The sequence below is a fragment of the Mustelus asterias genome, chromosome 20 (genome assembly GCF_964213995.1).
Source record: "Mustelus asterias chromosome 20, sMusAst1.hap1.1, whole genome shotgun sequence".
NCBI lineage: Eukaryota > Metazoa > Chordata > Chondrichthyes > Carcharhiniformes > Triakidae > Mustelus > Mustelus asterias.
Genome location: NC_135820.1, coordinates 59,523,766 through 59,540,364, shown reverse-complemented (window position 1 = coordinate 59,540,364; position 16,599 = coordinate 59,523,766). Strand labels below are relative to the sequence as shown.

At 44.0% G+C, this 16,599-nt stretch overlaps 1 protein-coding gene across 1 annotated transcript in view; it reads left to right on the top strand.

Annotated features, from left to right (window-relative positions):
- mtcl2 (microtubule crosslinking factor 2) overlaps positions 1–12,975 on the top strand; it is a 99,144-nt gene extending 86,169 nt beyond the window's left edge. The window contains exons 12-14 of the mRNA XM_078236648.1: positions 2,997–3,067; positions 4,262–5,717; positions 7,781–12,975. Coding sequence (XP_078092774.1) covers positions 2,997–3,067; positions 4,262–5,717; positions 7,781–7,918 — 1,665 coding nt within the window. The 3' untranslated portion in view covers positions 7,919–12,975. The remainder of the gene's footprint in view (positions 1–2,996; positions 3,068–4,261; positions 5,718–7,780) is intronic.
- Positions 12,976–16,599: the final 3,624 nt, after the last annotated feature.

Here is a 16,599-nt window from a genome sequence, read left to right as displayed (position 1 = left end):
AGGAGTTCATTAATTCATCTTCCATGACATTAGTCTGACAGGCACATAACCAAAATATCCGAAACTGCCGATTCTTTGCAATTGATTTCGTTGCAATTCATAGAATCTCTACAGAGCAGAAGAAGGCTATTTGGCCCATCGAGTCTGCACAGACAACAATCCCACTTAAGCCCTATCCCCGTAACCCCACATATTTAACCCACTGATCCCTCTAACCTACGCATCCTAGGACCCTAATGGGCAATTTAGCATGGCCAATCCACCTTACTTGCACATCTTTGGACTGTGGGAGGAAACCCATGCAGACACGGGGAGAACGTGCAAACTCTACACAGACAATGAGAGCCGGGAGTCGAACCCATGTCCCTGGAGCTGTGAGGCAGCAGTGTTGACCACTGTGCCACCGTGCCGCCCACAATTATAATTTCTTGTAAGAATTTTTTTATAAAGTAAATCCATTTCTAATTCGCAGTAACAGTTGTTATTTTGGTAAACTTTTCGAATGAATGAGTGTTCCCCACACAGAGCCTCACAGAAAGGGAGCATGTATCAGGAATCGTTATTAAGGTCAATGTGGGACGCACAATTTGCAATCAATGGATAGAAAGTCATGTGGGATGTACTTCCAGAAAGCACTGCCATTGTATGAAGCTCTGAGCGGAGAACACTTAGTTTATAAATTCTACCCACGAATGTGTTCATCATTTTTAGGATCATTAAGAGCTATTTTGGTTCTCTGTGCTCACAATTTTGTGGGGAAATGGCGGTTTGGATAGGATGAGAATGCTTAAATTATAAGTGGCACCACATTAGGCAGAGTTTTTATTGGCAATAATCCTAATATCTGATTGCAATTAGGGGGTACCTAAGTGGTTGACAGAGCACTGTGGAGGCTTATCCACATTCTAATTGAACAGTTGCTGAAATTTAGAGTATTATAGTTACTGTCAGGCACTAGAAGCTATACTGCGAAGAGTCTGGCTGCAGGAGGGACACACTGGGGACTGTCACGTCCCTACATGTGCCTGGTATAGTAGGTGTGGGAAGAGGTGGAGATACAAGGGAAGACCATTCAGCCACTTTGGCAGCAGATGGAGCTGATTCAGTTTCACCGTGCACAACCCAAGGAAATATAAGGCCACCAATATCCTAGAAGACTGAGCGAGCTCCTGCAGCCAGGTCGCTTACTTACCCTTCCACGAGGAACTAATTTCTAAAGAATAGGTTAAATTTCAAGTCAAAAAGGGGCAATGCAAGTTTATATCAAACTGACAGCATTTACACACCACATCATGGGTAGAATAATTGAATTGAATTTATTGTGTATCATAGTTATTTATTATTACTTTGAATAAAAAGGGACAATGTATGGCCACGGGTCCATACATATTGCACTGTCCCTCCCAGGTAGCTGGGATTGTAGCTCTGTGTAGTGTCGCAGTGAGATCTGATCGTGCACTGTCTTCTGAACAGGAAGTACTTGGCAGATACATCATTTTTTGTAAATATATATAAGCAGCTATGTCGTGGAGTTGGGCTGAAAGCAAGAATACACTGCATTTGGCATTGGAATCATAGCATTCCAACTGCTGATAGAAAGTAGCAGTTAGAAGGCTCTGAGACCTAAGGACTGCCATGAAAGCAAGATTAGCAAATTGTAACTATCAATAGATCAGAGTCTAATTTTCGATCTTTGACACACCCCAATGCCTTGTTTCCTCTGGGATCTTGTGGCACCCAGCAGATAGCAATCTGAGATCATCCCTCCTACCTCATATCCATGAGTATCCAGAACTTTTGGCTCAGATCAAGCCCAGGATGGGGTACAATGCCTCAATCTTGTCAGCTTGGATCTTGTTTGTCTCCCCTGTGGGAGACCTTGAATTGGATTCAGTTGGATTTTGAATTTGGTTTTTCGAGCAAGCAAGGAATGGATTTGGGTTTGCCTGGACCATTCTGAGCATTGGCTTTGTAACTTTAAGGATGGAGTATCCGGGGCTTGCACTTGCTCTGGATTCATGCTCACTTATTGTATTACTGCCAATAAAACAGCAATCCCAGCTTGGTGTATTGGAGGCAGAGACCTGATCTGATGGCCCCGCACTTCTTTTTCTTAATTCCTGTGTCTGGAAACTGAGCGAAATGGGAGATCGCTCCTCAAACTGCAGAATATGGAGAATTATTTTGTCCATGGGACATGGGTGTCGCTGGTTGGCCAGCATTTATTCCCCATCCCTAGTTACCCTTGAGAAGGTAGTGGTGAGCCACCATCTTGAATCACTGAGTGAGAAGGAGTAAAATTATAATTGGGCTTTATTTAAATGCAGATTGTTAATTCAAAAAAATAGCAATTTTGAACTTCAGACACACTCAATGTACAGAATATCACTGATTCTGAGTTTGTTTAGAGATTTTTTTCTAAAAAAAACGAGGTTATTTTTCTCTAATGAATTGAGAGATTTTGGAGAATGCAGTTTTGTTAGTAGCTCATTTAGTTTAGGAGAGGAACAGACATTCCCTTTTTTATCATTAAAATTGGAATTACATCCCCTCACCCGTAAATCACATGATCTTGAATAAATTAAATTCCTGCAGGAATTTAGTGCATTTAGTGAGCATATCATGATCTGCTTCAAGGGATTTAAAAATTAACTAAAACCATGATGGAAAATTTGTGTTGTGCACTTTCTGAATGGTTTACAGTTTTTGTGAAACATCTATGAGGGAAATTTTAGCCCCTTTACCTCTGCTATATCTCATTGTTGTAACTACATCAAGCAGAAGATCAAAGACCTGTGATAATCCAGTGACGTTGGGACAAAGAAATGTGTTATTGTTAAGCTAGTACAGGGACAGGTTGTGTTTTTTTTTCAGATGTTAAACTGGAGTGACTTGCAGTGACAGACGATATATTTGTGAGGAAATTAAAACAGATTCACCAGAACCTGCAAACTCCCACGTAATTGTTTACAAGTCAAATTCTTTGTGTTTTTCAGATGCTGCAACACAGAAGCAGTGAGAAGGAAACTTCAGATGAATTAGAGGCCAAAGGAACTAATTTACAACGGTAAAAATCAGATTATCTGCATTTAGATGAAGCATTTGTTGCCCAGCAAGAAATTACATTGTGATAAGAATATAACATGAATTCGGCTCCAGTTGGCCTTTTCTTTACTAGTTTTCTAGATTTTTTTTAAGTTTTAAGGTTTGATCAAAGTACAAGTTAACTATTTTAAACCTCAATTTCTTTCTGTTGAGCTGTTTCTCAGACAAAACATTGACATTTTTTGAAAGAAGGGAACAGGATTAGTCCATTCAGCACCTCCATTCGGTCATGGATGATTGGTACCTCAACTTGATCTTACTCACCTTTTGCTCCATGTTCCTCAATACCTTTACCTAACCAAAATCTATCATTGTCTTGACAATTCCAGTTGAAACAGCAGCCACAGCTTTTTGCAGAAAGGGATGTCAGATTTCTCCTACCTTTTCTATGGAAAACGTGCTTCCTTTGGACTAATTTTAAGATTATGCCCCCATTATTCATGATTTTCCCCATCAGGAGAATTTGTTTCTCTATATCGATCCATTTAATCCTTTTAATCGCCTTAATTAACTCGCCTCTCAAACTATTGCAGGTATAATAGCAGCCCCCGCTTTATGTAAATTGAAGAAGGCAGTGAGATATTAATTGCCCAGAATCGAGGATTGATAAGGAGATTGAAGCAACCATTGAACGTTGACTCAAGCACAACATATCTCCCTGTAGTTCATTCATTAACACCAATCCCACACAAATGTGACTGGCACCTGCATTTCCCTATTATTTATTCTCTGTTCCATGCATCTGGCACCTCCCTCAATACGAACAGAATAATTTGCGATCCGTGTTTGATAATTGGCCCAGATGTTTCTTGGCATTGAACCAGTGAATTTACATTTTTCCAAAGCTGTTAAACGTCTGAATTCTAGGTATATTAAAATGTCAGTGAAAGACTTCCATCCTAACTAGAAAATGAGTATGGTTGACATTCTTGCTTAGTAAAGGCAAATTATTGAGGATGCTGGAATTTGAAACAAAAAGAGAAAATACTGCAAAATCTCAGCAGGTCTGACAGCATCTGTGGTGAGAGAATAGAGCCAATGTTTCGAGTCTGGATGACTCTTCGTCAAACATTCTTGCTTGTTACCATGGATGATGTGGCCTTTGCCTTTTTTTTATTTCACCAAATAACTCATTTTTTAAATGCATTATTTTTAGGGCCAAGTCAGTTTCTTCCATGTCTGAGTTTGAGAGCCTGTTGGATACATCTCCATATTTACCTCCCACCTCCGCACCCTTGTCAAAAGGTTTAAAGGATCTTGAGGAGCTGAACAAGAAAAATTGGAAGCACATGAACAAAGATGGGGAATTGTTACACGAGAAATCGGAAAGCACGCTAATCGAGCAGTCAGATGTGGAGATGCCTGTCATTTCATCTTGGGACTTCACCATGGCAGCAAATCTAGTTAACCCACATCTCAATAAAAAACAAATGCAAAGGAGTTACACAGCACCAGACAGAACCGGCATTCGGATTTATTACAGTCCACCAGTAGTGCGCAGGATGGATGGTTCTGTGGTTCAAAACAACGAAGGAAAGGTTATGATTGAGCCAGGCTTCTTGTTCACCATGGCGAAACCCAAACAAACGGGGGATTCAGAGCCCCATTCTGAGAATGTGTGCAGCAAGTGGTTCAATAACCTTTCCAAGCACCGGGATCTGCTGGAAAGTGGCGCTGGAGAACATCCTGTTTCCGTTTCTGCTACTGCTGCCACTACTGGGTTTCCATCTGCTCTGCATGATCTGCAAATATCAGGTAACATGAGTGATGACATGAAGGAGGTGGCCAATTGCGTCAGAAATGTTATTTGTACCACCTCATTGGAAAGGAAGGTTAATACTGCAAGTCAGACCGTTGGACTCATCAGTGTTGGTACTCAAACGACCCAAAGTATTAGTGTTGGGTTGCAGACTGACAGTCCAAGATCTATCTCTAGTAGTCTGCACCGGTCATGGGCATCGAGGGGCTCCTTACTGATGCCAACCCAGAGTTCCCGTAGCAAACAGCTCTCTTCATCTTTGGAAAAGGTGCCGACTAAATTTGAACGACCTTGCTGTTCACCCAAATACGGTTCACCAAAGTTGCAGAGAAGAAGCTCGTCAAAAATAGATCACACAAGAGAGCGAAGTCCGTGGGCCATGTCTCATCGAGGACAAAATGAGTCAGCGTGGGCTAGGTCGACAACCACGAGGGATAGTCCAGTGCTCAGTTCGATCAACGATGGACTGTCCAGTTTGTTTAACGTTGTTGAGCACGCATCTGGAAGTGTTGACTCGGTTTGGAAATCGAGCCAGCATGAAACAAAGACAAAAGGCGATACATCACGATATGGGATTGTTCAGGAGTTCTTCAGAAATGTGTGTGGCAGGTCCCAGAGTCCAACAAATGGAGCGGACAAACCATGGAAAGAACTTGTCTCTGAAGAAAGTGTCAGAAAAATAGATTTGGCTGCTCCAGTGGGCCAGACACAGGTGGACAGTATTTCCAGAATTGTAAATAAAAGACTTCCCAAGCAACCGAACAAGGAGGACCAAAAACCAACATCCCATCCAGCCCAGGGAACTAAAGATCCAGACACACGGGATGCCTGTGGAGCATCTGGTCTACTTGAGGTAGCTAGAGTTTCATCTTATTAAAATATGGTCTTTAAATTATTTTTAAAACTCTGTATTCTAAATCTTCTACTATTTAACATGTACTAATATAAAATCAACAGAATGTTACAGGACAGAAAGAGGCCATTCAGCCCATTTTGCCTGTGTCAGCCCTTTGAGAGTGCCATCCAATTGGTGCTTTTTAGATTTATAAATGTCAAAAGAATCTCATTTTTATTTGCTGTTACTGACAGTAAAAGAAGTTCGCTGAATATTATAACAAACTGCAAGTTTGTTTACGATACAGATTAAGGCCAGAATTTTCTGGCTGTTCATGCCAGAGGGATCTTCTGGTTTCCTGGTGGCACACCCCCGCTGTGGGTTTAAATGGGAAATCCGGTTGACAGCAGCGGGACTGGAAGATCCCTTCACCGGCGAATGATAGGTCCCCTCACACCACAGGCAACATTCTGCAGAGAGGTCAGAAAATCCCCTCCTAAATCGAATTAATGCAAATCAAAAATGCCTTTAAAACTCTGAAGGGGAGATTTAACAAGTTGCTCATGAGCCTGGACATGATGGAAAAGTTCAGGAGCTCTGTGATTCGGATACACGGATACCAGCACTTCCACTATATTGTTAATGGCCTTTCCCCTCTGGAACTTGGAGGTCCCAATTGCCTCCAAATTGGTTTCCAGCAACAATTGCCATTGGAGACAGCTTCTTTCCTCCTATCTCAAGGTTTAATTTCTAACCAAGGCTGGAGTTTTATTTGGAGGCGGTGCCCCTAGCGCTCCCCAGTTTAAAGGTCAGAGGTGAGCTGGCCTCTGCATGGCCAGGAAGCCCCGAGCTGATTTTACTGCCATCAGGCTGTTAATTGATTCAGGGGAGACATCTGAAAGCTGATGGCTATCTGCACGGTGGCACACTGCAACCTATGTACTGCTGTCTCACAGAGACCCGGGTTCGATTCCCGGCTTGGGTCACCACTACCTGTGCAGAGTCTGCAGGTTCTCCCCCTGTCTGCTTGGGTTTCCTCCGGGTGCTCCAGTTTCCTGCCACAGTCCAAAAGATGTGCTGGTTCGGTGCATTGGGCCATGCTGAATTCTCCCTCGGTGTACCCGAAAAGGTGTCGGAGTGTGGCGACAGGGGATTTTCACAGAGACTTCATTGCAGTGTCAATGTAAGCCTACTTGTGACACTAATAAACGTACAACTTTACCTGATTGGTAGGAGCTCCCAGAGATGGAACCTCCTCCCAGATAGGTTCAGATGTCACCCCTGAATCAATTAACAGCCTGATGGCAGTAAAATCAGCTCGGGGCTTCCTGGCCATGCAGAGGCCGGCTCACCTCTGACCTTTAAGCTGGGGAGCGCTAGGGCCACAAAACTCCAGCCTTGGTTAGAAATTATACCCTTAGATAAGAGGAAAGGCTCTTCTGCCTGGTGACTGAATGTGTCCCATGGACAATATGTTTGAACGATTTCAATCCCATTCAAAATGGAATATGAGTCTAAGATACACAATGTCCCGACATCAGCACTAATTGCCAATATCACTGCAAAGCCGCTGGCTGGTGTGGAATGGGGAGGGGAAGGAAGTCACAGTTTTGGATATATCCTTCTGAGATTGAGGCATGTTGTGGGAGCAGAATTGGGGAGCTTATTCGCACCCAAAGTTTCCTGGGGTTATGAAGCTGACACTGAGTGCTTGAAATGGAAGGCATTCCTTTGCCCAGTGCTCACATTCCTCACCTTAATGAGCAGTTGGTTTTTTTTACTTGATAAAGGAATTGCCGCTGGTGATATTAGCATCGCTTGCCCAGCATTTCTCTGTCTGCTGATTCAATACAAGCGTGAACACATTTATTTTAAATAGGTTAGTAGCTCTACAAAGTTAGTTGCTATGGAAGCATCGCGTCAGACTGTTTAAAGTGCTGAGTCTTGTCATCGCCAGCGGTAGTTTCTAGGTTTATCACTTAAGGAATTTCTTTCTCAGTTCTGAAAGCATTTATTTGGCAAGATTGCTTTTGCTCGGCATGTAAATATTCACGTTGACTTTCGTTCATGTTCTTGTGCAGGAAACGTCATGTGATTGTACGTCTCAGTCACTCACCTCCTGCTTTCCATCCAGATCGTCCGTCCGCCATTCGTTATCGCAGTGTAAATCGCGCTCTTTGCCTTCAGATCCCAACATGTCAGATGAAAAATCAGGCTGAGTGATGAGAACTGTGCCACGTACTGGGGCAAAGAGACAGCTTTGTGTGTGCTCAAATAACCTCTGCAACTTTCGCTTTATCTGACAGCATAAGTGAAATTCTCAGAGACACTTCGAAAAGATGTTTGGGGCTTTATTGTCGCGATCACTGTGGATTGCAAAGTACAAACTGCTGGAGGGGAAGCAAGCGATTGATTGGTTTTTAATCAAGAGAATCTGAGCGGTCTAGGTTATAGCGCACAGGTGGTTGAATAATTACTGTGACAAAAGTGCACAGATATTCATTCAGCAAGACAACTGTTAAGCCAGATTGTGATCTGTGGCAGTCTCTACTTCCTTTAGCAAGCATTCTCCAACCTTTGTGCTGCTTTTCTTCCAATTCTCATTTGTGATCTGTCGATGTATCTGGGACCGCCATCATTATCGTCCCACTCCACAGATATGTTTAACCGAGAAGAAATCGAAACTCGCAATGCGCATTTCAAACTGCGCATTTGGAAACCTGGAGAGCTTTCGCTCACCAAGCATCTTAAATTGAGTTGCACTTTGTTAATGTGTAGAAAGATTATTACAAACTAGTAGCGTTCTCTGTGGCATTGTTGTCAGGAAGTCTGAAGGATGAAATCTGACTTGGGTGGAGAAGCTAAGTGAATGGGATTGCAAGGGCTGCCTGTTACACACCCTGCTCCACAAAGGTGGGGTGGGGTGCCTTTAGGGAACAAGACTTATAAGCAATATCCCCTCTAAATTTTTTCCAGTGTGCACTGGAATGCGCAGGATGTAAATTTCCCTTGTCTGGCAACACAAGCACGCACGGTGTCTCAAAGGAGATAGTTGTGAGCGGTCAGAGCGGAGCTTTCCAAGTTGTTGTGCCCACTGTGCGCAGCTCACAGTGTGCATTAGCGTATAAGTGTTAATTAATTAGTGCAGCCATTGATCAGCTGATTGCTTTGCAGATTTGAAAGAACTTGCAAGCTTCAGGCCGCTGATCAGCCCCTCTCTCGTGTTCAGAGTTGTTTTTCACCTGTAACAAAGTAGTTTGTCCGGTGGGTAATAAACTTGAATGTGATAGTGAAATAAGTCCCCGCGTTACCTCTGGCCCAAGCACTTGGTGCCCACATCAGACCAGTCATTCATTACCATTCCTGAAGATGCATTCTATCATTTGAAAACTCTCTTTAAAGGGAAATCACTGAACTGGAAAAGGAGAAATTAATATTCCTCTTGGATAGGAACAAAGCAGCCCATTGTGTTACCAAGCAGGAACATCCCTTAAAATTGAATTAGTTTAAAGAAACCATTTGAAATTTGCTTCCATAATTTACTATATCTGAGCTATTTCATGTTACTGTTTTGTGACACAGTGTATATTAGAGGTTCCATATACCCACATTGCATTGTAGGTTGTGCAATAATCAGAGGTCACTGGCATAAAAGTACTTGTGCGGGTTTAGTAGGGGGGAGGGAGTGAGAATGACCAGCGAAGGCTATGGCCAAATTCTGAACCTACAATAGACAGGGCAGAAAGTGAATACTCATTATGAGCTAAACATGTGTACCCTGTAATATCGACGTTGGCAAAATAATATTGACAGCAAGGACCCGAGCCTGAAGCAGGTGTTAGACTCTTGGTATATTCAAGGGATCCAATGCCAGTTTGAGGCTCCCTCTGCAGTATTAGATTGCCCTGAATGCAGCCAGTGCTGAACCTCTTAGAACAGGAAAACAAGGTCCCTATTTAGCCTTACGGGTTGATCTAAAAGTGACAGCTGCAGGCCACATCCATAATGAATGATAAGTGCTTCAAATATACTTAACCTGCATGTGGCACTGGGAGGAACAAGTGTTTCCCCTGTGCCCCACAAGAGAACCACGCAAGCCAATGCTGGCCAGCACCCTGCATTCTCTTTGCTAACGTGTTGCCTAAGAAAACCCATTAGGTGTCCACAGCTCACTATCACAATGATCTTGAGGTGTGAGGGCCATTTATGGGCACCTTCGAATTTCAAGACCATTTGGTTTTTTTCCTCCGTTCGTTTTGTATTACCCTGGATATAATCCAAAAAACAAATTCTGAGGGAGATTATTGCTCAGCACTTAGAATACATGATATAGAATGCTGAATTTCAGTATTGTTGCATGAGGAAGGAAAAATTACCTGAGGAATGCTGACCTCCCACAATATGCAGTGCAAGGATTTCCTCAGCTTCCCAAATGGGCCTAGAGTAGTCCTAGTCGCAGTATAACCACCTGAGGAGGGAGGGGCAGTTTCATTTTCTTAACAGTTGGGTACCATAGCAGAGGGATGCTGAGGAAATCCAAGCAGGTGATTTTCAACTGCTACCAGCCTGTTTGTCATCTGAAAAACCAGGTGCTGGCATTTGACTGTGGGTTTGGAGGTGGCATTTTTACCACCCAGGGCTCTCATGATGCAGTGAGTGGTTTAACCAATGAACCATAAAACAGCCACTGGCATTCTTTCATAAAACTGCCCAAAGCCTTTTCATCTTTCATGGTGGCACAGTGGTTAGCACTGCTGCCTTGCAGCACCAGGGACCCGGGCTTGATTCCAGCCTTGGGTGGACTGTCTGTGTGGAGTTTGCGCATTCTCCCCGTGTCTGCGTGGGTTTCCTCCGGGAGCTCCGATTTCCTCCCACGCTCCAAAGATGTGCAGGTTAGGTGGATTGGCCAAGCTAAATTGCCCCTTAGTGTCCCAAGATGTGTAGGTTAGGGGGATTAGCGGGATAGATGTGTTGGGTTATGGGGATAGGGCAGGGGGTGGGCCAGGGTAAGATGCTCTGTCGGAGAGTCGGTGCAGATTCAATGGGCCAAATGGCCGCCTCCTGCACTGTAGGGATTCTATGATTTTTGTGGGGTCAGAAGTAAAAAGCAATGTTCCTCCTTTCACCATATAAATATTTCAGCCTGCTGCTGGACCACATGCAGCCCATCCAGCCCACTGTGCTCCCACCATCCTACCCAGCTTGGATTAACTCCACAAACACAGAGGTCTACTGGACCCCAATGTGGTGCATGCAGCTCGGGGTCCACGTAAATGAGCCTCCATCCGCACAGTACCAATGGCGGGCAGCTAGTAGATATTCCTTATCTCAACCTTTCATATCCAATCAACTCTAACTTCTAAATTGTCTGCCTCCCATTTTCAATCCCCTTTTGTCCAGTTCTGACTCTTCCCAGTCTGTGAGCCTGTGGTATTCCTTTTCCATTTTCCTGCCAATTTGTATTTTCTTCTCATTCACCCTTTCAGTCTGACTTTCTTTAACATTTCTTGTTCCTATTTCTCCTCCTCCATCTACGTCCTTTAGCTCCTCTTCACGTGACCTGCCCCAATCTGGCAACCTTTGCTATTGCCCCTTCCAAAACTTGTTACCCCTCTGGTGCAGTTTCCTTCTTGTCATCTTTCCTAGTTTGTTTCCTTTTATCACCTTTGCTGCAACATTGTCATCCATCACATTGCCCGTTTGTTTGTTTAGCTCACCATGGCCCTTCTGTTTTAGTTTGACTGTCGGTTTTCCTTTTCAAGTTATGTCCCACTTGTCTTTCTTTCCCTTACTCCTTCCAAAGAACAAAGAACAGTACAGCACAGGAAACAGGCCCTTCGGCCCTCCAAGCCTGTGCCGCTCCTTGGTCCAACTAGACCAATCGTTTGTATCCCTCCATTCCCAGGCTGCTTCCAGTCTGGTTCATGTACAGAGTTGGCTCCCTTCCCCATTTTCCCACCCAATCCATCCTTTATTTGAGTTTGCTTCCCAATACTCCCAACCTGGCATTTTTTCCACTGCCCATCTCAGTCTGGCTTTCTCGTTTCTCCTCTCATTTGTTCTCCCCTCCCATTCGCCAATTTTCACACTTTGTTCATCAACTTCATTTGTATAACCCAATCTAGTATCACATCTCAGCCTAAAGCTTCTGTGGGCCCTGGTGATTGTGTAGCGCAGGACTTCCATTCAGTACTTTGGCTTCCTTGTGGCGTCGTTGGGATGGGTACTCTGTATCAACAGAAGTATCTGTTCCATTTTTAGGAGTGGCTTTGCCCTTTGCCTTCTCCACTGTCAGTTCTAAATGAGATGTACACCTGCCCTTTGCTCCCCACCCCCATATCCTCCTCGACTGGCTTTGTGCTAGATGTCAAAGCGCCCTTCCCCTCCCCCAATCCTATCCTCCTATCCAAGACTAGTAATTCACCTTAGGCAGTGACATTAAACTGGTGCCTTTGGATCAGCCACCCATTCGACATGGCACCTGATATTTAATTCCACTAACAGCCGTAGAACTGAATATCGGGCATTGCATATTGCTGATCTAATGCCATCCGCAAGCTCCACAGCCTGAGATAAATTTGTAGCCCTATATCTTTATAACATTAGTAGATTAGTTGCCTTACTGTGTTTATTACCCTGGGGGAGTGAATCAGCCAGCTGTTGTAGAACCTTGATTTAATGGAATGAATTTTTTTCTATAATCAGTTGCAGACCTGCTCCACCTCGATTACTGTTCAACAATGAAGTTGAAAGTTTTCCCCTTTCTGTTGATTATATTTCTTCTGTCTCTTCCCCTCCCTGGTATTTACACATCTCACAGTGTCACCATCTGTTATTGAGACCACACCCCTTTCCGCACTTTTACCCGTTTCACATTCCCACAGCCTCATTCCCTTTCCAAAATTCTCTGCTTCCAATTTCCTTTCCTAATATATCAGCCTGTCTTCCTCTTTCTCCTCCTATTTCAGTGTCCATGTGCATAAGGGCGGCACGGTAGCACAGTGGTTAGCACTGCTGCTTCACAGCTCCAGGGTCCCGGGTTCGATTCCCGGCTCAGGTCACTGTCTGTGTGGAGTTTGCACATTCTCCTCGTGTCTGCGTGGGTTTCCTCCGGGTGCTCCGGTTTCCTCCCACAGTCCAAAGATGTGCGGGTTAGGTTGATTGGCCAGGTTAAAAATTGCCCCTTAGAGTACTGTGATGCGTAGGTTAGTGGGATTAGCGGGTAAATATGTGGGGGTAGGGCCTGGGTGGGATTGTGGTCGGTGCAGACTCGATGGGCCGAATGGCCTCCTTCTACACTGCAGGGTTTCTATGATTTCTATGATTTCTATGATTTCCTCTTTGTATATCCTTCATTTCCTCCCAGTTTATTTTGCCATTCTACTCACATCACTGTATCTGCCTATTAGTCCCCGTTCTGACCCTATTCCTTCTCTCTTCTGTTATATTCCTCCTTTCTTTTGCTTATCTCAACCTTTCATATCCAATTAACTCTAACTTCCTCTAATTCTCCTCTCCCAAACTGTCTGCCTCCCATTCCCAATCCCCTTTTTTGCAGATCTGACTCTTCCCAGTCTGTGAGCCTGTGGTATCCCTTTTTCATTTTCCTGCCAATCTGTATTTTCTTCTCATTCATCCTTTCAGTCTGACTTTCTTTAACATTCCCTGTTCCTAACAGCCTTGGTATTGCTGCTCCTCCATCTACGTCCTTCAGCTCCTCTTCATGTGACCTGCCCCAACCTTTGTTATTGCCCGTTCTGAAACTTGTTCCCCCTCTGTTTGGTGCAGTTTCCTTATCACGTTTCCTATTTTATTTCGTTTTATCACCTTTACTGCAACGTTGTCATCCATCACATTGCCCTTTTTGTTTGTTTAGCCCACCATGGCCCTTCTGTTTTAGTTTGACTGTCAGTTTTCCTTCTCAAGTTGTGTCCCACTTGTCTTTCTTCCCCTTACTCCCTTCAATCTGGTTCATGTACAGAGTTGGCTTCCTCCCCATTTTCCCACCCAATCCATCCTTTATTTGACTCTCTTCCCAATACTCCCAACTGGCATCTTTTCCACTGTCCATCTCAGTCTGACTTCCCATTTCTCCCCTCAATTGTTCTTCCCTTGCACTCACTAATTTTCACACTTTTTTCATTGACTTCATTTATTTAAACCAATCTAATACCACATCTCGGCCTAAAACTTCTGTGGGCCCTGGTGATTGTGTAGAGCTGGACTTCCATTCAGTACTTCGGCTTTCTCGTGACTTTGTTGGAATGGGTACTCTGTATCAACAGAGGTATCCGTTCCATTTTGCCATAGGAAACTAGGAGTGGCTTTGCCCTTTGCCCTCTACACAGTAAGTTCTAAATGAGACCTACACCTGCTCTCAGCAGATATGGGTTCTGCTAAGCCTATCAGAAATTTCAGGTAACATTCTTGTGGTTGTCCTGAACAGCTCCAGAAACATTCCTAAATTCCTGGGATACTGTGATTGATGCAGGCAGAGGTACCTAACCTCTCTACATCCGGGGGAAACTTTAAGAGGGGTGGAAACCTGACGGAACCAAATTGCACACCTTCTCCCCTGCCGAACCAATAAGAATTCTTTACTGAGCAGAAGCTTTATGCTCTTTTCATCCCCCCCAATTTGTTTTTCCTTGTTGTTCCAGTCTGACTCCCCTTCCAATTTATCTTTTCAGCCTAGCCCTCCTTCCCCTCACCTCTCACAATGTCGCTCTGGTTCTCTGTGTGTCTCCTCTACTCTTTCTCCATTTTTTAACCTCTTCAATTGACTCCCCTCTCATTGCTTGACCTAATATGATTTTCTTTCCCATTACACTTCCTTGTCTGACTCCTCTCATTATTATATTACTCCAATGTTCCTTTGATGTTTAATGGAACATTCTGTCTTCCTCTGACGGCACTGCCATTACCTCTGTAGACTATATTCCATCCCATTCCCTGCTCATACTCTTCCCTTATTTCCTCGCTTTGCCTAACTCCATGTGGCATCCCATATTGATTACCCTCCATCTCTTGATTCTTAACCTCCCACTTTATTTACCTCTGACTTCCCTTTTTGTCCCTCTCATCATAATGTGACTACCTCTATAAGGTTTGCTCCACTAATCTCTCTCCCCTTTCCATTACTTCTACCTATTTGTTCTTTTCTCTGGCTTTTCTGTGATTTTTATCCCTGCCAATCTGTCTTCTTCTGTGCCCATCCCTACTAACTCTCCCACTTTGGCATCAAGGAACCCCAGCAAAACTGAAGTCAATGGGAATCAGGAAAATCAAACATTGCACAAGTGAAGATGGCTGGGGTAGTTGGAAGTTAATCATCTCAGTTCCAGGACATCACTGTAGGAGTTCCTCAGGGTGGTGTCCTAGGCCTGACCATATTCTGCTGCTTCATCAATGACCTTCTTTCCATCACAAGGTCAAAAGTGGGGATGTTGGCTGATGATTGTAGAATGTTCAGCACAATTCACGACTCCTCAGATACTGAAGCAGTCCATGTCCAGATGTAGTAAGGCCTGGACGATATCCAGGCTTTGGCTGACAAGTAACATTCACACCAAACAAGTGCCAGGCAATGATTATCTCCAATAAGAGAGAATCTAGCCATTAACCATTGACATACTTAGAATCATCAAATACTTACGGTACAGACAGAGGCCATTCTGTCCATCAAGTCTGTACTGACCACAATCCCACCCAGGCCTTATTCTCGTAACCCTCATTTACCCTGCTAATTCCCCTTATACTAGGGTTAATTTAGCATGGCCAATCAATGGCATGACTGTTGCTGAATCCCCACTGTCAACACCCTGTAGATGACCATTGACTAGACACTCAACTGGATTAGCGATATAAATACTATGGCTACAAGACCATGTCAAAGGCTGGGAATCCTGTGGCAAGTAACTCACCTCCTAGAACATAAGACTCCAAAAACTGTCCATCATCTACGAGGTACAAGTCAGGAGTGTGATGGAATACTCTCTGCCTTGCCTGGATGAGTGCTGCTCTAATAACACTTGACATCATCCAGGGCAAGCAGCCCATTTGATTGACACTCCATCAGTAAACATTTCCGCCCTCCACCACCAACATACAGTAGCAGCAATGTGTACCATCTACAAGATGTACTGCAAGAACTCACCAGGGCTCCTGAGCAGCACCTTTCAAATGCATGACCACCAACATCTAGAAGGACAAGGACAGCAGGCATGTGGGAGCATCATCACCTGGAGGTTCCACTCCAACTTGCTCACCATCCTGACTTGGAAATATATTGTCATTCCTTCACTATCTCTGGGTCAAAGTCTTTTAACTCCCTCACTAACAGCACTGTGGATGTACCTACACCACATGGACTGTAGCGGTTCAAGAAGGTAACTCACTACTACCTTCTCGAGGACAATTAGCAATGGGCAATAAATGTTAGCCTAGATAGCGATGCCCACATCCCATGAATGAATTTTTAAAATTCTCTTAGTCATTGCCCTCTCCATTCTAATGTCTCTGCTTCTCATGATACTAATCATCTGTCTTTATCAGGCACCCTTCCTTTTATGTCTTCCACTCTGACTCTTTCATACTGGCTTGCTTACTATTAACCTGACATCCATCTTTTCTGGCTAGTTCCCCTCCAGTTTGTGATGTTCTGGTTTTCATTGCCACTGCCTTTCCCTATTTATTTTCCATTGGCTGTTCATCCTCTTGCCCACCCATTCCTCCCATTCCAGTTCGTTCTTGGAATCCTTGTCATTGCCACTCTCTCCTCTGCCTTCCCATCATGCTTACTCCATTCAGCCTGGCTTCTTATGACCCTTGCCTTACAAATCTAGCCCTGTTGACCTTACCTATTTTAGAATGACCTCTCCTGACTTCCCCAGTGTTCATT